Source organism: Staurois parvus, unplaced genomic scaffold (assembly GCF_062004578.1).
Source record: "Staurois parvus isolate SC_StPar_1 unplaced genomic scaffold, SC_StPar_1.0 ptg000362l, whole genome shotgun sequence".
Taxonomy (NCBI): Eukaryota; Metazoa; Chordata; class Amphibia; order Anura; family Ranidae; genus Staurois; species Staurois parvus.
Genome location: NW_028318158.1, coordinates 8404230 through 8428303, shown reverse-complemented (window position 1 = coordinate 8428303; position 24074 = coordinate 8404230). Strand labels below are relative to the sequence as shown.

The 24074-nt window shown below is 42.1% G+C and overlaps 1 protein-coding gene across 2 annotated transcripts in view; it reads right to left on the bottom strand.

Annotated features, from left to right (window-relative positions):
- Nucleotides 1-24074, bottom strand: part of EPHX1 (epoxide hydrolase 1) — an 87035-nt gene that overhangs the window by 29954 nt on the left and 33007 nt on the right. For both annotated transcript variants that reach the window (XM_089685080.1, XM_089685081.1), the window contains exons 4-6: nt 9039-9266; nt 8457-8586; nt 4677-4891 (exon numbers count right to left, since the gene is read on the bottom strand). In XM_089685080.1, coding sequence (XP_089541206.1) covers nt 4677-4891; nt 8457-8586; nt 9039-9266 — 573 coding nt within the window. The remainder of the gene's footprint in view (nt 1-4676; nt 4892-8456; nt 8587-9038; nt 9267-24074) is intronic.

Genomic DNA, 24074 nt, shown 5'->3' with positions numbered 1-24074 from the left:
CCCTTACATCACAGCCCCCCATATCACAGCTCCCCTTTACATCATAGCCCCCCCCCCCACATCACAGCCCCCCCCCACATCACAGCCCCCCATATCACAGCTCCCCCCTCTCACATCACAGCCCCCCCTTACATTAAAGACCCCCATATCAGAACTGCCCCCTCACATCACAGCTCATCCAACTCACAGCTGCCTTTCTCACATCACAGCCCTCCCCCTTCTCACATCACAGCCCTCCCCCTTCTTACATCACAGCCCTCCCCCTTCTCACATCACAGCTTCCCGCATTACAGCCCCCTATATCATAGCTCCCCCTTATCACATCACAGCCCCCCATATCAGAGTTTCTCCCTCACATCACAGCCCCCAGTATTACAGCTCCCCCCCAATTACACTCCATTTCACAGCTCCCCCCTCTCACTGCCCCCCACATCACAGCCCCCCATTTTACAGCCTCCCCCTCACTTCACAGCCCCCCAAATCACAGCTTCCCCTGACATCAAAGCCCTCCCTTAGTCTTCCCCCTACCTTAATTCAATAGTGTGCAGGGCAGGAGGAATGGCAGCGTGCAATCCTCTTCTGAAAGTACTTGTCGCCATCGCTGCTGAACTCACTGCAGAGAGGAGGGTGGGAGGAATGGCAGGGTGGACTCCTGCTCTGTGTGACCTGTCCTGCCACCACTGCTGTTGAAGTCACAGTAGGGAAGAAAGCGGAAGGAATAACAGGGTGGACGCCTCTTCTGAGTGTACTCGTCACTGCCACTGCTGAACTCACTGCAGGGAGGAGGACAGGAAGCACGGAAGGTCTGCACTGAGGGCGGGAGCTGCCTAACTATTCTTGGTAAAAGGCGAGTGACCCGCTTGTTAATATTAAAGGTTGGACAGCTGCTGTTCCCCCTGTCGACCTTCCGTGCCTCCCACCCTCCTCTCTGTAGTGAGTTCAGCGGTGGCAGCAATGAGTACACTCAGAAAGGAGTCCACCCTGCCATTCCTCCTGCTTTCTTCCCTACTGTGACTTCAACAGCAGTGGTGACAGGACAGGTCACACAGAAGGAGTCCACCCTGTCATTCCTCCCACCCTCGTTGCTGCTGTGAGTTCAGCGGCGGCAGGAGAGTACATTCAGAAGAGGCGTCCACCCTGCGATTCCTCCTGCCTTTTTTCCAGCTGTGAGCTCAGCGGCGGCAGGAGAGTACATTCAGAAGAGGCATCCACCCTGTGATGCCTCCCGCCCTTTTTCCTGCTGTGAGTTCAGCAGCAGTGGCGGTAGGACAGGTCACACAGAAGAGGAGTCCACCCTGCCATTTCTCCCGTCCTCCACAATGCTGGGATTTTTAACAGCTGCAGCGGCAGGAGGAGAGGAGTCCACTCAGGCTGTTAAGTGGTACAGTCGCGGTCCGGACAGGACTGTCACTCGGTCCGTGTCTGGACTGCGATTCCGCCATTTACTGACGCCTGCTGTAGATAAATGAGGAGAGATGGCATAAATCAGAGTAGAACCTGATTTTCAAATTAGGTAGATGAACCTCTATTGGGTCATTCATAGCATTTGAGTTTTCTATATCTGATGTAAATCATAATATTTAAAAAATACGGCATTTGAGGGAGCATCCAAAGACTCATTGTTGGGGAATACTAATTACATGCAGAAAAGGGTTTCAAAGAAAGGGGACAGCACAATAGAAGTCTTAAGCCGGCCGCAAATTGAAAACTGAACTAAAACTGTCAGTTGTCGAATCGTTCATTTTTTGCATCATTAGTGTGCCAGCTGCGACATGAGATTTTGCATGCCACAATCGAAAGTGCCTGATCCAACATGCTGGTTTTGTTTTATAAAAACAAAACAAATGATGGCACAATCGTATGACCTATTTTCGTTTATTGATCAACTTAACGGTCATTTTTCGACTCATCTATGGACAGCTTTAGAGACAGCAATAAGAAGTGAAGACCAAGTCAAGAGCAGGTTATGAGAAGAAAATGCTAAATCAAAGTCTGGACAGGTATATAAAGACTTAGGCCACCTTCACACTGCAGAAATGCACAAATTAGCACAATGCACGAAAATACATATGCTGAGTGTCAGTATGCTGCAATGCCATTCATTCCTAATGACACCCCAATGAACCTTGGCGACAGCTGTGCATTGCAGCACACAATGCATGGTAATGCACTACCATGCATTGTGGTGAACGGAGTTACAAAAAAATGTAGAAGCAATATTTGGTGCATCTTGGTGCTTTAGGTAGCCTATTCAATTCAACGGGTACCATAATACAATGCATGTTAGCATGCAACATAACACACATCAATACACATGCGTTAAACACTCTGCAACAGTGTGAACCCAGTCTAAAGATGAAAAATAAAGAGCAACCAGTTTGCAGAGAGTTCTACCTATCTTGCTTTCTTTTATTTCTCATTTTTACATTGCCTTTGGCCCTTACATGAAAGAGACTGCAACTGGAATAGGCAAAGGATGCTGAAGGAACTTTTCATGTTCAAGGGCTGTATGAACAGGGCTAAAAGGTAAGTATATTACTAAAGGGTTAAATATATTGGAGTGGGGAGGAGACAGATGGAAAGTGATCTCATTCATTAAAGTGAACTTGTACTTTGCCCAAAATAATATAAAGAGCACTATGTAATATGCGGTAGCCCAGGAAATACAAACTTCCTCCATTGTGGAATCGGTTTGGCTGCTAGTACTTGTCAGCTTCTGACTATTGCCAGTATTGTTCACATAGCTTTATTAAACAAAAAATGTCATCTCAACAAAACTTGCAATAGATCTTTACATACAAGTCTTAATTTTTATATTTCTTCCCATAAACTATATTTTTTTTGCACAGAGACTGAAATCAATTTTCCTAAACATCAGTCAGATCAAAACACATATTAATTTTCTGTGAGCTTGTAGACCTGACAAACTAAAACTACACCATGCTGCAGTTAATGCCCAATTTACCTTCCTATTCTAATCAGCAAAATACAGTCCAGGCGTATCAAAACAGAAAGTTGTTCAACACCAGGGGCGGACTGACCATTTGGAAACTTGGGCACTGCTCGAGGGCCCGGGGTCAGTAGGGGGCCCCATGAGATGCCCCTGATACCTTTTTCATAGGCTTTTTTGAGTTTGGGCAAGGACACAGGGGCCCCATGATTCCCTATTGCCCGGGGGCCCCATGAGTTGTCAGTCCACCCCTGTTCAACACCTTACAGTTCTCTTTGGAAAGCAACCACATCCTGAGTTGTAAAGCCTGACCCCTATCAGCAAATAGCAGGCAGCATGGGCTTTGCTGATTGGAGAGCTGTGGCTCACCAAGAAGTGATGGACCCCAGCAGTGAGACTACCGCTTCCACACAGAGACGCTGGCAGAGGAAAGACTACATTAAAATGTGCTATATTCTCGAGTTCAACAACTGCTGCAAATTGGCAAACTCAGTGATGCTGCCCAAAGGCTTCTTACTACTGCTCTCACAAGCAGTGGGTCTAGGCCAAACAAAGGCATTTGTCCCGTCTTTCTTGAACTCTCTTGAAGTCATGCCACATGATTAAGGAGTTCAGCAAACTTCACTCATTTCAGTTTATGAACATTTAGCCAAACTCCTCAAGCTCTTTTAGAGTTTCACACTTTACTAGGGCCTAATTATAGAGTCCAGGGGAGTAATTACAGGGGTCACAATTGCTACCCAGCCCAATTCTCCAGGTAGCCGGTGTGGCTCCCCTGTATGCCTGGATATGAGGGACGGCAGGGGTGGCATATAGAGAAACCGATGCCCTCCATTTTTCTCCTTTAGTTGCTGAAAGTCCGCTTCTCCTTCTCTCCCTCCTGCAATAATTCAGTAGTTGCAGGAAGAAACGGATTTCTCTATATGCCACCCGCACCTATCCAGGTCCTGTGGCCTCCAGGCCCCTATGTACTCTACTGGCCACCCCCTTATCCCCTGCAGGTCTGCCAGCCCCCCCTCCCCCCCAAAAACAAACCCCTTCTCTCCCGCCGGCTGCTACGGGGGGCTGCTTTCAGGATGGAGAGTGGGGAAGGGACCGTTATATGTCGTTTACCGTCTCCTTCCTTTTCTGTACCAATCAATGACTCAGTGAACTGTCTGTTTAGACCCCTGATATCTCAATAAAGTCCCCCAACTGGGCTCTTAAAAGAATTGTCAAAAATAAATAAAATTAAATTGTAAAAAAAAAAAATATAAAATAAAATGGTAAAAAAAAAATAAAAAATTCAAAAGCTACTGACACCAGTGGCAAAACTACCAGGGTTGCAAAGGTCATACTTGCAACTGGGCCCTGGTGCTCCGCCACCATGGGGGCACCAAAATGACAGGAAAGGGGCCCACTGCAGAACATGTGAAGGGGCCCCACTGCTGGACTGCAATAAAGGACCCTGTGACAGGAGTAAAGGGCCCTGGCCAGAGGTCATGGGCCCCTCAAGATTCTAATTAGGCCTCTAATAGAGTCTCTACAATTAAGCCCTAGTACAGGAAACTGCACACCTCGAGATGTCTAGTGGGGTGCCCTACTGGGAAAACATTTATTGAACACCTAGGTCACATGGTAGTGTGGCTACATTGATTTTTTTAAGTGGTGGAGAAAAACAGATTAGAGGTTGGAATAAAATTTGCCTATATTCAACAAAGCTGAAGTGACAAAGGTCACATCTTACCTGCAGTATCTGGCTTGGTGGCTTGGAGATGCATGTACCCACTCTCCTTAACGCTGTGGCCAACCACGTTCTTCATAAAGGGGAACAGTCTCCTGACTTCCAGGTCACTGAAGCCAAATAGCCCTGGGAAATACTGGCCCAGCAGAATGGAGAGGAGGATCACGGGCTTAAAGCTTGACACAAATACCATGTTGAGGTGCAGACCCTTAACATTGCTGAAAGAGATTGTACAGAGATATAGATATATATATATATAATGTTTGCAGCAACAATATAAATAAGACCACTAGTTAATTGACTTGATGAAATAATGTGTTACAAAATGAGACAGTGGAAGGATAGTGTAAATAAAGGATACACAGCAAACTAGTTTTCTGCAAAGTTGACATGAAGTCAAAAAGTGAAGATTTGCTAATTTATAGGGAACATCTAAAAATGGTAAGGGTGCCAAAAACACCCTGAAAAGGAACCCTTTGCCTTGAATTCCTATTCAAAAATATCTGTGCACTTTCTGCAGTCACATTTGATGTGGAGTGACAGCTGGAGATGTTACCACTGTGCTGCTTATTGCTCACCTTGCTGGAAAGGTTACTGGAAACATGCAGAGCAAGATCTTTCTGATATTGCCTCATTCATTCTATAGATCTGTGCTTCATCAATCTCTGCTGCTGCTTCTCATACTAGCCATACACTGTTCAAATTTTGCTCAATGGTTGGCCCCACTGGTTCAGCTCTATTTGACAGAAATTGAATGTTAGATCATCTTTTGTCAAAAGAGCCTGCTGGAAAATTTTCAGCTGAACAGCGGCTGCTGCCAAAAATCCAAAATACCATAGCTGCAGTGGGAGATTTGTTCATGTGCTCTGTAGCGTGGATGGAGCAATGGCTGAAGGAGAAAAAACTGTCAGTTCACGGCCAGCTTACATCATACCCCAGCTGTCTTCAGAACTCATCATTTTCCTCATCAGTCATGAGAGGGACAGTTCTGACAAAAGGAAACAAAGCCCTGCCTCTGCCAAGATGGCCAATACCACACAGAACAAGGCAGTGCAGGAAGACCACAGGCAAAACCGGTGACTAGTCTTTTGCCTCTGCTTGAATTGTTTTAGGCGCAGCTTCCACAGTACAGGTCCTCTTTGGTGGTATAATATAGGTCTGTTTTAAGGGCCAGTTCACACTACATGCGTTTCAGTGTGCTTTTTTTTCTGCATCCAAAATGCACAGAAAGTAGGTTATATGGTTGTCAATGTCATAATTCCCATCAGTGCTTTGAGTTTCAGTGCGTTCCGGATGCAGACAAAAAAAAAGTAGAAGAGGCTGCCTTTTTCCTGCACAGAACTGTACTGGAACGTGGTAAAACGCATCAAAAACGCACCGGAACGCACCAAAACCACACTGGAATGCACATATCCCTATATATGACCGCTCCTAACCCTGGAAACCACTAAGCTACTTATTCACTCCCTTGTCATATCACGCCTCGTCTATTGTAACTCCCTCCTCATTGGCCTACCTCATCGCAGGCTATCCCCACTCCAGTCTATCATGAACGCTGCTGCCAGACTCATCCACCTTACTAAAAACGTTCTGTATCTGCCACCCCTCTCTGTCAATCCCTCCACTGGCTTCCAGTTGCCCAACAGATAAAATTCAAAACACTAAGAATGACTTTTAAAGCCATCCACAACACTGCCCCAATTTACATATCCGATCTTATCTCTAAATATCACCCAAACCATACTCTCCGCTCCTCGAAAGACCTCCTACTCACTAGCTCTCTTATCTCCTCCTCCCATGCTCGTCACAAATACTTCTCCAGGGCGTCACCCATCCTCTGGAACTCCCTACCCCAATTTATCAGACTATCACCCACTCTACTTACCTTTAGGCGATCATTGAAAACCTATCTCTTCTGGGAAGCCTATCCCACCCTCTGCTAATACTGGTATCCTCTACGCTTCCAACCACTCCATCCCCCACAGTTTTACCTATTGTACCATTCACCCCTCCCTCCTAGATTGTAAGCTCCAAGGAGCAGGGCCCTCAACTCCCTCTTGTATTGAACTGTATTGTCTCCCACTACAATGTAAAGCGCTGAGCAAACAGTTGGCGCTATATAAATCCTGTATAATATAATAATAATTTAAATTGAAGGAATAGAGGGGAAAAAATGAACCGCAACGCATCAAAAAACGCATTACAAACGTGCATGCAGAAATACATCCAGACTGCGTTTTTATAGTGTGAACCGGCCCTAAAAGGAACCTGTGAAGACAAAAATATAGAAGGGGCCATGGGCTGACTTGTTATATATGGAGCATGGCAAACCCTACACAAACATGTACTTGACAGCTTGCTTGTTCAAGATCGTGGATTCACTAAGCAGTATGGCGGTGCTGTATCCAATGCAATATTTGCCTTTTGGGAGTAATCAGAAAGTCCCAGTGTAGAGTAATGGTGATGATTGATGGGCTGCTGTTTGTTCTAAAGAACTGTGAAGATTGGACTTAAAAGTGGTATTAAACCCAAACCAAAAATATAATATACTGCAGTTTACCAATCATTAGATGTGTTGGCTGCATTCTTTTTATTTTGTAGGCTTTCTTCCATTTTTTTTCACCTGGTGATCTGGCTAGTAACAGACCTCCTGTATTTGAGTGCCCCCACTTTGCATGAAGGAGCACAAGGGGCACGTTTAGATAGCAGCATTGTCAGTGGGGTGGGAGGAGAGTATTGGATGTACCAGCAGATTTAGATGCACTAAAAAACTGAAGCCAAATTCCACATAACACATTATAATCAGTTTCAGTAACAATTTTTTTTGCTTTTGGGATAATGGTTTTAAATATATAAAAAAAGTTGATCATTGTCAGCACCCCTGTCAGTGGTAAATGGTTTGACTCATTCCCTCATTCCTATAACTGTTGCCCTCTGCAGGACAGCTTGTTCTGTTAAAAAAAAAAAACAACAACAGACTTACTGGCCAGATCATCATGTGAAATTAGAAGAAAGAAAGACTAAAAAAAGAAAACAAATGCAGCCATTACATCTAAGAACTGGTAAGCTGCAATATAATAAAGGTTTGCTTTTGGGTATAATAGTACTTTAATGTTTGTGAACAAGCAGAGCGTAAAAAGAAATTGCCAAACAGACGTGGACTTCAAACAACCTACATGCATTAAAAACAGGCAGCAGGAAAAAGAACCCCTCATCAGGGTTTTTTCAAGCGAAAATACTGTATAGTAAGGTCACTTAAAAAAGCTGCCAAAACAGCTGTCTCAATCTACATTGATTGTAAAAACATAGCAGCCCCTGGAGCTCCACCACTGTCATCCTTGCAGCCCTGAGGAGGCTTTTTTTTCTTTTCTATTTTAAACCCAAAATTCGTTGTCTCTTTGAACTGGACTTGCAGTAAAGCTTGTTGTTTGAAGTCCACATCTGTTTGCAACTACACCAACGTTTACTCTACTTGGCCACTAAGCAATGAAACAAGCATAAGGACAATGACAGCCCTCACAATATAAATCTTCAATAGCAAGCCAGCAATGGTAAATCATATACTGTATGTCTCTACCAGAAAGTTCCCTGAAAGGCTGCCCATGTCCAGCCTCGTAAAAGCAAGTGGCAATACTCAATTCTGCACAGCACAATAGGGGATTGTGATGGAAATAAAGCTTTCATTGTTCAAACTGGAAAGAATATTACAGGTGTGTGTAGGATTAGTTTGCAAGTGGGCAAAGGTGCCATCTGTCTATCCATAAAATGCAAATGAGTTCTTACCTGGGAGCGATCTGAGCGAGGTTTGTACACACCAATGATCCCCAGTCTCCACCCTGAGCATAGAACTCCCGGAATCCCAAACGCTGCATCAACTTATAGAAGATTCGAGCCACAGCAACTGAATTACATCCTATCCAGAAATAGAACAACAACATTTAAAGCACACACACTTAAACATACAAAAAACATATATTTAACCCTGTGCTGTAAAATAGGAGTGAAATAGAGGGCTGATAACGTGATTTTGGAGTGGACATCGCAGCAGTCACAGTTTCCTCCCGCTGACTGCCATGCCACTGCTTAATCAGCAAGGGGAACCTGTAAGCGCTGCCAGGGACCAAAGAGAACAACAGTCCCAGACTGCTCATTAAAGAAGTGGTCATTGAAAAGTTTAGCAGTGTGAAGGGGTTTCTTCAATAAAGCTCAAATAAAATACAAAGTAAAATGATTTTCTGGATTACAGCATCAACAAGGATTTCTGAAAAGTCTCTAGTTGATTTCCTTGGTGCTGCTCTCTGAAAGTTGAAGAGAGACAATATGGTAGTTCCATAAATGTCATATCTCAGAGAAGTTGAACTGTACCTTGTTTATGAGATGCCTCAGAAAACCCGTAGCCAGGGATGGATGGGCAGATGACCTCAAAAATATGCTCATCGCTCAGACCATGGCTGGCAGGATCAGTCAGAAGGGGGATTATCTTGTAGAACTCGTAGAAGGATCCAGGCCATCCATGGACCATAATAAGAGGCTTGGCTCTTCTGCCAGCTGGGAGGTTTTTTGGCTTTGCGTGAAGAAAATGAATGTCAAGCCCTGGAACAACAGAAAGTCATTTTAAAGAAATACATCTAATTTTATTTTAAATTGGGCAGTTTTAGAAAATCATAGTGGTTGCTGCAATTAAAAAAAGGCAATTTTTAGGAAAGTGATATTGAAAATTGGCTTATAATGTAGCAATATAGTATTTTTTTTAAAGCCCAACTCCACCCAAATATTTTTCAGTTTTGGATTGAGTTAGAAAGAGTCATAAACTCTGTTTTTTTTGTTTTGTTTAATAGCAGTTTTTGTCCCCCCTGGGGAGAATTTTTCCCAGTGACACGGTAGTATGTGAGGGGGATGTTACTTTAACTGACAATTGAGTGGTCATGCAACGCTGCCCCCAAATGAAATTTATGTCCTTTTTTCCCACAAATGGAGCTTTCTTTTGGTGGTATTTGATCACCTCTGCAATTTTTTATTTTTTGCGCTATAAACAAACAAAGAACGATTTTGAAAAAAAAACAATATGTTTGACATATCAAGTAAAAAACTTTTTTAAAACTCAAAATTTCGTCATAAATTTAGGTCAAAATGTATTCTGCTGCATGTCTGCTAAAAAAAAAAAATCCCAATACATGTAAATTTATTGGTTTTTGTGAACGTTATAGCATCTACAAATGGTGGTGTATATACTGGAATTTTTTTTTTCGTAATTTGTTTTTATACTAGTTATGGCGGCGATCAGCGACTTCTAGCGGGAATTCGGACATTGGGTGGGAACTGACCAACTGCCACTGACATCTCAATGACACTAATACAGTGATCAGTGCTAATAAAAAGCACTGACACTGTACTAATGACACTGGGCAGGAAGGGGTTAACATCTGGAGCGATTAAAGGGTAACTGTGCTGTGTTTTACTGTATGTGCTTTACTAGGGAAACCTGCAACCGTGTATTTCTCTGCTGGGCAGAGAAGTACACAGCAGCATGTTACAGCTGGCAGAAGAGAGACCCGTGTTTACACACAGGTCTCTCCCCTGTCACTGTTCCTTGGCAATTGCCGGGTACCAGCAGGGAATCTCTGGCTGGGACCCAGTGAACGACATATGTAGCCTCCATTTCCCCCTACCTAAAATGCAAAATCACGTATATATACACACACACACATGTGGTTTTGCGCAGCCCTGTCGCCTTGTAGCAGCAGTTCTGCTATAGGGCGGTAGGGAAACAGTTAATGTGAATGATCTTGTAAACTTACTTTAAGATCCCCATACATTTACATTCCTGGAATTCTGTGACACGTAGTCACTATGCCCTGTAAGTAGGCACTACTGTCACACATTTCACAGAGCCTGCATTCTGATCTACAGGAGGTGCTACGAGGAGGAGTTTCAGGAGGCGGAGTCAGTACGGAATCACTGCTTGCAGGCAGCAAGGTACCATGGGATATGTAGTAATTAGATATTGAACATAAACAGCAGCGTAGAAGCTGCAAAGCATGCAGGGAATCCAGGAAGTTGCTGACAGATATGGCGAGCAGAAATCACAGCGCTATAGAAGATATTTCAAGTAAGCTTATCCACTTTACTGACACATTTTGTTTACATGAAAAAATCAGCTTTTTTTGCTAAAAAAATTTACTTAGAACACCCAAAACATTATATATTCTATTTTAAGCAGAGGCCCTATAGAATAAAATGGTAAGTATATGCGCAGCGGTTTTTCTTCACACATCATTTTCTGGAAAAAATACACTAATGAATTTTAATGCACACAAACACAATACACTGTGTGCACGATTATTAGGCAAGTGAGTATTTTGACCAAATAATTTTTTATGCATATCGTTCAACTCCAAGCTGTATAAACTTGAATGCTTATTGGATTTAGGCATATCAGGTGATGTGTATTTGTGTAATGAGGGAGGGTGTTGCTTAAAGGAGATCAACACATTATATCAAGGTGTGCATAATTATTAGGCAGCTTCTTTTTCCTCAGTCAAAATGGACCACAAAAGAGATTTATGTGACTCTAAAAAGTCAAAAATTGTAAAAAGTCTTTCGGCGGGATGATCACAGAACCATCAAACATTTTATTGCAAATAGTCAACACGGTTGCAAGAAACATGTTGAAAAAAAAAAAAAAATCGCAAATTAACTGCCAAAGATTTGAGAAGAATCAAATGTGAAGCTACCAGGAACCCATTATCCTCCAGTGCTGTCATATTCCAGACATGCGAACTACCTGGAGTGTTCAGGAATGCAAGGTGCTCAGAGACATGGCCATGGTAAGGAAGACTGAAAACCGACCACCAAGAACAAGACAAAAGTTGAAACATCAAGACTGCGCCAAGAAATATCTGAAAACAGATTTTTCAAAGGTTTTATGGACTGATGAGATGAGAGAGACTTCTTGATTGACCAGATGGATGGGCCCGTGGCTGGATCAGTAACAGGCACAGAGCTCCACTTCGACTCAGATACCAGCAAGGTGGAGGTGGGGTTCTGGTATGGGCTGGTATTATTAAAGATGAGCTAGTTGCACCTTTTCGGATTGAAGATGGACTCAAAATCAACTCTCAAACCTACTGCTAGTTTTTAGAAGACACTTTCTTCAAGCAGTTGTACAGGAAAAAGTTTGCATCTTTCAAGAAGACCATGATATTTATACAGGACAATGTTCCATCGCATGCATCAAAGTATTCCACTGCGTGGCTTGCCAGTAAAGGCCTTAAAGATGAAAGAATAATGACATGGCCCCCTTCCTCACCTGGCTTTGTGGGCCCTTCTTAAATGGGAAATTTACAGTGAAGGAAAACAGTACACCTTACTGAACAGTGTCTGGGAGGCTGTGGTTGCTGCTGCACAAAAGGTTGATCATCAACAGATCAAGAAACTAAAACTCCATGAATGGAAGGCCTATGACTGTTATTGAAAAGAACGGTGGCTATATTGGTTTTTAAATGTCAGAAATGTTTATTTGTAAATTTTGAGTTATTTGTTTATTTTTCTCACTTTAAAAGATGAAAATAAACAAATGAGAAGGTAAAATTTCCATTTTTCATTTAGTTGCATAATAATTCGGCATACTAATAGCTGCCCACTAATTCTGTACATAGATATTCTCCTAAGAAAGCCAAAACCTCACTTTTACTTTGTTAAATATTCAGGTTTGAGGTTAATTAGCTTTTTGGATTGATCAAGTGCACTGTAGCTTAATAATAAAATGTATGCTCAAAATTACAACTTGCCTAATAATTGTGCACACAGTGTAAAATACCTAATTTTTGGTAAAATATAAAAGAAGGAGTTATGCCGAGTAACTAGAGACCCAACATGTCACACTTTACAATTTCACATGCATGTGGAATGGCGACAAACTACGGTATTTATAAAACACAGGTGAAGCTTTAAAAGCCTTTACAGGTTACCAGTTTAGAGTTACACAGGAGATCTGCTGCTAGAATTATTGCTTTCCCTCTGACGCTCATGGCAATACCTCACATGTGTGGTGCGATCTATTAGACCATAGTTGTCTCCTCTGCCCTTAACAACATCTGTTCACCCCAAGATCGGTGTGATCAGATGCTTTTCCAATTTAAAAATGGCACGGTTTACATCCGAGGAAACCAGAAGTGACAAAATACATTTTGCTGATGATTGCCAAGGATTGTGGACATTCCGGTCCATGGTCAGCTTTACAGTCAGCCAGCGGAACTTCTGGCTTCGGTGCCAAGTTCCCCACCGGCATGGAAGAGCCCAAAGAGAGGTGGCAAGAGGGGGGGGGCACCCCCCTCCACACCTGAAAAGCAATCCAGTGGCTAATTGCCAGTTGGATTGCTTTTTACAAAAAACAGAATCGCCCACAGGATAAAAACAATACTGGGGTGATGCCTGTAGCTGCCGGCATCATCCAGGTATACCACCTGAAACTGCTGACTGTTTCAAGTGGTTATATGGGATTGTCCAAAATAACTATTGTTTGTATTGTTTAATGTTTACGTTATTAAATATAGTGTATGCTGTGACCATAGATATCCTTTAATCTTGGGTTCTCCTGCATATTGATTCTAGGTCTGTATAGTAATCTAGCTGGATACAACATTTGTACTTTGACTCTGTGCAGAACTTTCCTGTAATGTAGACTAGTCACTGCTGTTCTCTCTCCTTGTGCAGGATGACTGGTCTGGATCCCCCCCACAGTTCTGCTCTCTGCACAGACTATATATGATGATGACTTTTACAAACTTATTTCTGGGTTAATAAAGACGTGGTGCACATAAAGTGGATTTTTTCTTTTGTGGCTAATGAGGATTACATTTGCAGGAATGTTTTTGTGCCCTGAACCCACAGCTTTAAAAGTGTGTACTTACCTTATTAGTTTCAAAAAAGTGTCCCACAAACAGTCCTCACAGCCCTTGCTAGACTTCTCATCACTGACATCTCAGCACCAACTGCATATGATTTGCGGTCATTGGCCTCTGATACACCCTGGCACTTACAACTGGACAGCAATTAACCTCATAACAACTGAACTGTAAGGAATGTGTGTCTGGTCTAAAATCATTCAAAAGGCGCCAGTATTTATCAGCTGCAGTTCACAGTACACAAAAATACAGTTATACAAACATTTGCGACATCCAAAACCAACAGTGAGGTTGAACTGTGGAATCACTCATATTTAATGTTTCAGTACCATAAAATGACATTTTACCAAGGCTTTCTGGGGCCCCTGGAAAACTGTTGGGGGAAAAAAACAGCAAAGCAAGAATTTTCCAAGGCCTATTGTAAAGTTAATTTAAAGGGTCAGTTCACCCAAAACAAGATGGAGAGTTAAGTGTGGATGATAACGTGTCAGGTTATTCTTTGGATTTTTATATTTGTGTATTATAATATAGGTGAGGTCTCCACAACTGTGCTCCTTGGCTTTGTCTCTGGTGTTGTAGACACTGTCATATAAATTAACTTTTTTCAAGTTTTGATTACTCTTTGTAAAGTGATTTCCCTTCACTTTAAGTCTGAAACAAAACAGGAAGTCAGAGAACATTTCTCCAAAGTGTGGAATAATATTTTAGAAAGTTATCCTTGTAACAGATGTGTCCAGTGGAACATTCACATTGTCCATTTGTTCTGTGGTCATTGTCACTCAGATGCAATGTGATGGGAAATCAAAAATGCTATTGTGTCAGGATTTGAGTGGTGGAGAGATGGACTCCAAATCTGAACAGCCAGTTTTCTAGAGTGGTCCCAAAAAGCCTGAACAGGTTCTTTTGTGAATTTAACAGATTAGAAGGCAAAGTCCTGGGAATCAATCCATCATATAGTTTCTATTTGTCACAATAAAAGAATCTATTGAGAATCAACCTTCGTGGCATTTCAAGAGTTACACAAGAGTTTTCATCAGGGCTAAAATACACTGCTCAAAAAAATTAAAGGAACACTTTTGAAAACACAGCAGATCTCAAAGGGGAAAAATATCATGCTGGATATCTATACGGATATGGACTGGGTAATATGTTAGGAATGTAAAGATGCCCCATCATTTGATGGAAATGAAAATTATCAACCTACAGAGGACTGAATTCAAAGACACCACGAAAATCAAAGTGAAAAAATGATGCAGCAGGCTAGTCCATTTTTCTGAAATTTCATTGCAGCAACTCAAAATGGTCCTCAATAGTTTGTATGGCCCCTACGTGCTTGTATGCATGCCTGACAACGTCAGGGCATGCTCCTAATGAGACGAAGGATGGTGTCCTGGGGTATTTCCTCCCAGATCTGGACCAGGGCATCGCTGAGCTCCTGGACAGTGCATCCCGATACCCTATGGCAGTCAGGGTGCCATTATCTAGCCTGTAGAGGTCTGTGTGTCCCTCCATGGATATGCCTCCCCAGACCATCACTAACCTACCACCATGCTGAACAATGTTACAGGCAGCATAAAGTTCTCCACGGCTTCTCCAGATCCTTTCATGTCTGTCACATGTGCTCAGTGTGAACCTACTCTCATCTGTGAAAAGCACAGGACGCCAGTGGTGGACCTGCCAATTCTGGTGTTCAATGGCAAATGCCAATCGAGCTCTATGGTGCCGGGCAGTGAGCACAGGGCCCACTAAAGGACGTTGGGCCCTCAGGCCACCCTCATTAAGACGGTTTCTGATTGTTTGGTCAGAGACATTCAAACCAGTGGCCTGCTGGAAGTCATTTTGTAGGGCTCTGGCAGAGCTCATCCTGTTCCTCCTTACACAAAAAGAGCAGATACTAGTCTTGCTGATGGGTTAAAGAAAGTCTACGGCCTCGTCCAGCTCTCTTAGAGTAGTGCTCTTGAGACTGTGCTGGGAGATACAGCAAACCTTCTGGCAGTGGCACGTATTGATGTACCATCCTGGAGGAGTTGGACTGCCTTTGCAACCTCTGTAGGGTCCAGGGATCGCCTCATGCTACCAGTAGTGACACTGACCCTAGCCAAATGCAAAACTAGTGAAAAACAGTTAGAAAAGATGAGTAGGGAAAACAATGTAAGTGCTGCCACCTGTAAAACCATTCCTGTTTTGGGGGTTGTCTTATTGTTGCCCATCTAGTGCACCTGTCAATTTCATTAACACCAAAGCAGCTGAAACTGATTAACAACCCCCTCTGCTACTTACCTGAACAGATCAGTATCCGAGGAGTTTAACTGACTTGATGCTATACTCTGATTAAAAAGTGTTTTTAATTTTTTTGAGCAGTGTATAACAAAATGGCTTCATATAGTACTTTACTGAGCCACACGTATGTAAAGAAATATATATTGGAGGAGATTTACTAAAACAGGTGCATACTCTGCAACTGCGCATGGCAACCAATCACTCTCTAACATTGGGGATTTAAGTGACTTTGAACGTGGCATGGTTGTTGGTGCCAGGTGGACTGGTATGAGTATTTCAAAAACTGCTGATCTACTAGGATTTTCACACACAACCATCTCCAGGGTTTACAGAGAATAGTACGAAAAAGAGAAAATATCAAGTGAGCCACAGTTGTGTGGATGTAAATGCCTTTTTGAGGTCAGAGGAGAATGGGCAGATTGGTTTGAGATGATAGTAAGGCAACAGTAACTCAAATAACCATTCATTACAATGAAGGTATGCAGAATACCATCTCTGAAGGCACAACACGTCAAACCTTGAAGCAGATAGGCTACAGCAGCAGAGGACCACACCGGGTGCCACTCCTGTCAACTAAGAACAAGAAATGGAGGCTACAATTCGTACACAGTCACCAAAATTGGACAGAAAAATTGTTAAAACGTTGCCTGGTCTGATGCGTCTCGATTTCCCTAGAGATGGTTGTGCATGAAAATCCCAGTAAATCAGCAGTTTTTGAAATACTCAGACCAGCAGAGATAATTAACAGTCACACCCCAAAGCATATGTGTCTTCACACAGAGGAAGAGAGGGGGCATGTCTGACCAGGTATGTTACTAAATACTGACTGCTGAGTGCCTATTAAGCTGGCTACACAAGGACTGAAATTCAGCCAATTCGGCAGGGACTGGCCAAATGTTAGTCAGGTGTAGACCCCCCCCCCATTAAACAGAAGCCTTTATATTCAAACACCTTGGACATCTGCTGTAACAGGAAAGTGAAGGCGAGGCAATGAAAATGAAGGCCCTGATCTGGCCTTAGGGAAAACACAGGGTTAACCAAAAGGGTGTCTTCTGAAGTGGAGCAGAGAACTTGGAGGAGGGTGAGGGGGGCTGTGGAATGGCAATATGTAAAGGTGGAAATCAACAGTTCATTTACAAATTACTATTTATACGACTGATTTGTGTCAGACATTTGTGGACACAGGCAAGAACTGCACAGGCACCAGGATTTGTATAATTGTGTCATCTCTGCACCAGCATCTCAATCTAGGAAATGAATGCCGACTCTGGCTAATGCCTGAACAAGATGGTGCCTTCCTTATTGACAGAGGAGCAGATGAAGGAACGGGCTGGGAGAAGTACTGCGAGAGGTAATAAATACCTGGAAGTGCTAGGCATAGATATTATTTAGATTGATGCACCTAACACATAAATATAAAATATATGTGAAGCTAGGTCCACTTCAAGTGTGCAGACAGCTGCCGTGTGACAAATATACACATCAAACGGAGATGACAGGAGAAGCGGCACATATTAAATGTAATTAAGCGCAATCTATTTTTATGAGTCCAGGCCATCTCTAATTCTGGCTGAATCATGTTTAATTAAATTCCTGCATATATCCCACATGTATTATCCCCCCTGGATGTGTAAGGAAAAACTAGGGCAAAAGTAACAAATGACAACGGCGAGACGTGAGAAGATCAGATTACACTCATTAACTTAAAATGTCCCGAGCTGCAGCTAATGGACAGCTTAACACAGCATCTTGGACAAAAAAAATACATTTTATTATTTTGTTAAATATTATTGAGTTAAAAATAAAAAAAATAATATATATATCAGAACAGACATCAAAATTATACACAAACCTTTGTGCAATTTAATTTGGTAAAAAAATATGTTTCACAATCTGCAGCCTGTGGCTTTTCAAACCCCCCCCCCCCTCCCAAAAAAAAAAAAATTACATTACTTTGATAGACCATGTGATTATAGTCAACCATACCACTTCAGTTTGATTAAAGAGCGGCAAGTACTACACTAGTATCTCCAGAACAAAAAAGAAGGTAAAATCTGCTATAAGTGTGTTTAAATCCTTGCAGTCGTTAGCCACCTGATTAGTGAACTATTGTAAAAAAAAAAAAAACAAACAGTAGGTTTATAAACGATGCTGCAGAAAACATTGTAGCTCAATCACAGGAAAGATGTACAGAGCCAGTCAGAGTGGCTCTTTGCCTTGTGATAGCTATGAACCAATCCCAGCCACTGATTGCATCTCTTCTATAATTAACAACACTGCTCCGACTGACCACCACTGAAAGGGGGCACACTAAGTACAAAGGGGCATACAGAGTATCAAGATAACTGACCAAGGGGCATATTGACCCTAAAGGGGCACATTTATCAATGTTATGGGCTAAAAAACACCACTGACCACCAACAGTTATGGGACACTCATCACCAACATATAAGAGCACATTACCAATGACCACTAAGTGTTAAAGGGGCACTCACACTATGCCCAAGAGTATCTAAATATTGGACATCTCTTTTAAGAGCTAAAAGTTCATTAAAATAAAAAGTATGGCCAAAGCTTTTTTGGCCGCACTTCTTTTGTGGGTCACAGGAGTGCATTTACTTTTCCTCTCCTGTGACCCAGACGTCACAGAGCTGCTCAGGGCTCTGGAAGGATCCTGACAACAATGTAGGGATCCATCTAGATGCCTGATTGGCAGCCAACTCAGGCTCTCAGTAGTGCACTACTGAGAGCCTGAGCCAGCAGCTCCTACCACCTGCACAGACTGGCTTTCCAATAGAGTTATTTACAGGGGTCAGTCCTTATTGGTGGGTGGAATGGGGAAAGATGGGGGGAGGGATATGGCAGCTGATAAGAAGGTTCCCATGTTACAAACAACCATAGGAATTGGTACCATTTGTATAAAAATTAAAAATATGCAAAATACAGGTGCACAAGGTGTCAATGAATTAAAGTGTTTGTTCACCAATGCCAGAATTCTGCCAAGCAAAATAGGCGAGTTGGAAGCTTTGGTGAAAGAAGAGAACTATGATTTAATTGGTATTGCTGAATCTTGGCTTCATTCTTCACATGACTGGGCCATTAATATTCCTGGCTAGGCTCTCTTTCGGAGAGACATTGTATAAAGGAAAGGTGGTGGTGTCTGCCTTATGTCAGAAGTGATCTCAGAGCGAGTGTGAAAGAGGATCTAGTTGATGGAGAGTGTGATGAGGCTGAAGCATTATGGGTGGAACTGCACATGGGGGTGCGTACTACAAAAGTAATCATTGGAGTTTGTTCTAGGCCTCCCAGTGTTAGTGAGAAGGTGGAGACTCAGCTCCTTGCACAGATCAAAAGGGTTGCAAGGGCTCGGACAGTGATAATAAATGGGGATTTTAACTACCCGGAAATTGACTGGAGTAATGGTACTGCAGGAACAGTTAAAGGGCAAAAATTTATAAACCTACTACAGGACAATTTTATGGTACAGTTCATAGAAGCTCCAACTAGGAATGATGCTCTGCTGGACCTGGTAATCTCAAACCATGCAGAGCTTATAACGAAAGTCCATATAAAAGAACACTGGGTAGCAGTGACCATAATATTATTTCATTTATTGCTAGCTGTAAACATCAAGCACATACGAGAAAAATAAAAACACTGAACTTTAAGAGAGCTAATTTTCCAAGGCTGAGAGCTGCTTTCCAAGGCTGAGAGTGGGAGGCAATATTGGCATCGATGAAACAACACAGAAATGGGAGTTCTTCAAAAAAAAACTGAATGTGAACACACTGCAAAATATATTCCCATTGGCAACAAGTTTAAAAGGCTAAAAAGCAAACCTATGTGGTTTATGGCCAAAGTTAAAAAAATAAAAAGAAAAGAAAAGTGCTTTTATTAAATACAAAAATGAAGGAATGCTATCATCGTTTAAACATTACAAAGAATATAACAGAATATGCAAAAAGGAAATAAAGGCCGCAAAATTGAAAACAAATGAGATTGCAAAAGATAGCAGGACAAACCCCCAAAAATTCTTCAAACACATTAATAGTAAAAAGGTCCGGTCCGAGCATGTAGGCCCTTTACAAAATAATCTAATGTGGGTGACTGGGGACAAAGAGAAGGCAAATTTATTTAATATCTTCTTTAGCTCTGTGTATACAGAGGAGCATGGGAAGCTCTTGTCCATAATGGGCATGGTATTGACACTGCTCCAGATGATCCACATTGGCTCACAATTAATATGATCCAGAAATATTTAGACAGAATAAAGGCGAATAAAAAACCTGGACCGGATGGCATACACCCACAGGGCCTTACAGAATTGAGCTCTGTCATTTCAAAGCCATTGTTTCTAATTTTTAGGGAATCTTTAATGACTGGCATAGTACCACTGGATTGGCGTAAGGCCAATGTGGTGAATTTAAACAGGGGTCAAAATCTTTAACAATTAATTATAGATCTGTTAGTTTAACATCTATAGTTGGGAAGATACTGGAGAGTTTAATAAAAGACCACATAGATGTGTTCTTGCTGGAGAAAAATATTTTAAGCAACAGACAGAATGGATTCATGAAGACAGAAGTTGTTAAACAAATCTTATTTCTTTTTATGAGGAAGTGAGCAAAACCTTGAACAGAGGGGTAGCTGTGGACGTGGTATACTTGGACAGAGAGGTGGCGGTGGACTTGGTATACTTGGATTATGCAAAAGCGTTTGACACAGTTCCCCACACACGTCTAATATGTAAGGTAAAGTCTACAGGCTTGGAAAAATCTGTATGTAAATGGTTAGAAAACTGACTAAAAGATCGTATTCAGAAAGTAGTGGTTAATGATTCATACTCTGAATAATTTAGGGTTGTCAGTGGTGTACCACAGGGTTCAGTGTTGGGACCCTTACTTTTTAATATATTTATAATCGATATAGGGTCTGGGATTAAAAATACCATTTCAGTCTTTGCAGATGACACCAAGCTGTGCAGTGGAATAACGTCCTTACAGGATGTCTCCAATTTACAAGCCAACCTCAATGCACTGTTTAATTGGGCAACTATGTGCAAACAGGGACGGACTGACAACTCATGGGGCCCCCGGGCAATAGGGGATCATGGGGCCCCTGTGTCCTTGCCCAAACTCAAAAAAGCCTATGAAAAGGGTACCAGAGGCATCTCATGGGGCCCCCTACTGACCCCGGGCCCTTGGGCAGTGCCCGAGTTTCCAAATTGTCAGTCCGCCCCTGGTGGCAAATGAGGTTTAATGTTGATAAAGTTGGTTGGTAAGGTTATGCACTTGGGGGCTAAGAATATGCATTCATCATACATACTAGGGGGAGTACAACTGGGGGAATCAATGGTGGAGAAGGATCTGGGGTTTCTGGTAGATCACAAGCTTAATAATGGCATGCAATGCCAAGCTGCAGTTTCTAAAGTGAGCAAAATCCTCTCTTGTATTAAAAGAGGTATAGACTCCAGAGAGAGAGATATCATATTATCCCGGTACAAATCATTAGTAAGACCTCATCTGGAATATGCAGTTCAGTTTTGGGCACCAATTCACAAAAAGAACATTGGGGAACTGGAGAAAGTACAGAGAAGGGCAACCAAACTGATAAGAGGCATGGAGGAGCACAGCTATGAGGAAAGATTAGAGGAACTGAATTTATTCTCTCGAGAAGAGGTGATTAAGGCGGGATATGATCAACATGTATAAATACATCAGTGGTGCTTATAGTGAACTCGGTGTAGTTATTCACCCTGAGGTCACTCTGGGTGACCTCAGGGTGCAAGGGGGCACTCTTTACGTCTGGAGGAAAAGAGAGTTCATCTCCAAATACGGAAAGGTTTCTTCACAGTAAGAACTGTGAAAATGAGTTGGTTCTGGCCAGCTCAGTGGATTGCTTTAAAAAAAAGGCATGGATTATTTCCTAGATACACAGAATATAACTGGATACTAACATAGGTAAAGTTGATCCAGGAAATATCAGATTACCTCTCGGGGGATCAGGAAGGAATTCTTTCCCCTGCAGGAGCAAATTGGATCATGCTTTACTAGGTTTTTTGCCTTCCTCTGGATCAACTGTGGGTGTAGGATTAGAACTTTTTTTTTTTTAATGGTTGAACTGGATGGATTTTTGTCTTTTTTCAGCCAAACTACCTATGTAATTATGTAATGAACGGTTGAGGGGCAGAGCACAGAGTGGTGACAGTAACTGCTGTCTGCTCTGTGAATATTGAGAACTGAGTGATTAGTGGTAATGTGATCGCTCAGTTCTCTGTCTCAGAGCTATCAATGGACAGCTGCAGTATCAGACCTATGCTGCCGCAGAAAGCCAAGTATGAATGTTTGGGTTTTTTCATATCCCCACACTTCTTTAACTTGCTTCAGCCACATCTCACACACATTGTAATGCTTCGTATTTTGGATACTTTTGATGTGATGTGTATACCAATTTTTACCACAGCAGGATTAGTACTTGCATTTACCTGTATATCATTCATTTATTGGACTTTTTATTGTACCCCTGTCTCTGAGATTCTTTTCAATAAAAATTATAATTAAGAAATAAATAACGGGGCACTTGCCATTGACCACCACCATAAGGGGGTATTAACTCCTGACCACTGAAATCTGCATTACATAGTCTTGAACCCCTACACTCCGACTTGTTGCACTGTATAACTTATGTCCTAAACTAAACATTTTTGGGGGTGTTCGAACTGTCATGGTATTTTAGGGTGTCAAGAAATGCAATACAAAGTCAGAACATCATATTTTTTTTTTTCAAATGTTTAGCCTTTTCCCTTTATATAGTAAAAAATAAAACCGTGTTCATTAAGTACCATCAAACTAAAGCTCTGTCTGCCTAAAAAAACAATATACAATTTACTTGGGTCCATTGGTGCATGACCAAGTACAGACACTCCTCGCTTAACGACCTACCTGTTTAGCGACCACTCGCACTTATGACCATCTCTTCACCGTTACGACCGCTCACACTTACGACCATCTCACCGACGGTACGTGCTAAAACGTGGTTACGCGCTAAACGTGGTAGCGGCCCTGCGTCTCAAAGTCATTCATGGCTGAAATTGTACACTATTCTGAGGTCCGTACTGCTGGTTTCTTGGTCAGTATTCACATTTCAGCAGTACTGTAAATTACTGTATTTTTTTGCGATGCAAAGAAAAAAAACTTTATAAACAGCTATACTGCACTGTACTGTATACAGTCCAGGATCTCTCTCAGGCCCACACAATACAGCACAGTAGTCTGACAATACTGTATACAGTACAGATATAGTACATTACAGTATGTACAGTACAGTGTAACTATTTATAAAGCTTTTTCTTCAAGCATACAAGTTGTGTGTGATCTGGGTGCCTTATTCTGTATTGTACTTTACCCCAGATGTCTCCAAAAAGGAAAAGCAAGGTTGCACCAGAAAATGCCAAGAAACAAAGGAAGACTATTGATCTTGAGAAGAAAATAAAGATCAAAGGATTATGAAGGTGGCAAAAAAGTCCATGAGATAGCACATGACTTGCATCTGGCACATTCAACCATTTCAACAATCCTTAAGGATAAAGATAGAGTAAAAGAGGCAGTGAAAGCATCAACAGGCTTTAAAGCCATAATAACTAGACAGCGGAAAGGCCTAATTCATGATATGGAGAAGTTACTGGCTATCTGGTTTGATGACCAGATTCAAAAAAGAATGCCATTGAACCTTTCAATAATTCAAGCCAAGGCACTCAATATCTTTGAGACTTTGCAAGCACGCAGCGGTTCAACCGAAACCTTTACAGCAAGTAACGGATGGTTTCAACGGTTTTCTCGAAGATTCAACCTGCATAATCGGAGTGTCAGTGGTGAGGCAGCAAGTGCAGATGTAGAAGCAGCAGAAAAATTTGTTGACCATTTTGATAAAATCATAGAGCAAGGTGGCTACTGTCCAGAACAGATCTTCAATGTGGATGAAACTGGAACTTTTTGGAAGAAAATGCCTGAAAGATCCTATATACACAAAGAAGCTAAGACAATGCCTGGCTTTAAGGCATTTAAGGACAGGGTCACATTGTTGTTGGGAGGAAATGTTACCGGGTTTAAGTTGAAGCCTTTGCTTATCTATTGCTCTGAAAACCCACGTGCATTGAGCAGAGTTAGAAAGAACACACTGCCTGTTTACTACCGAGCAAATAACAAGGCATGGATGA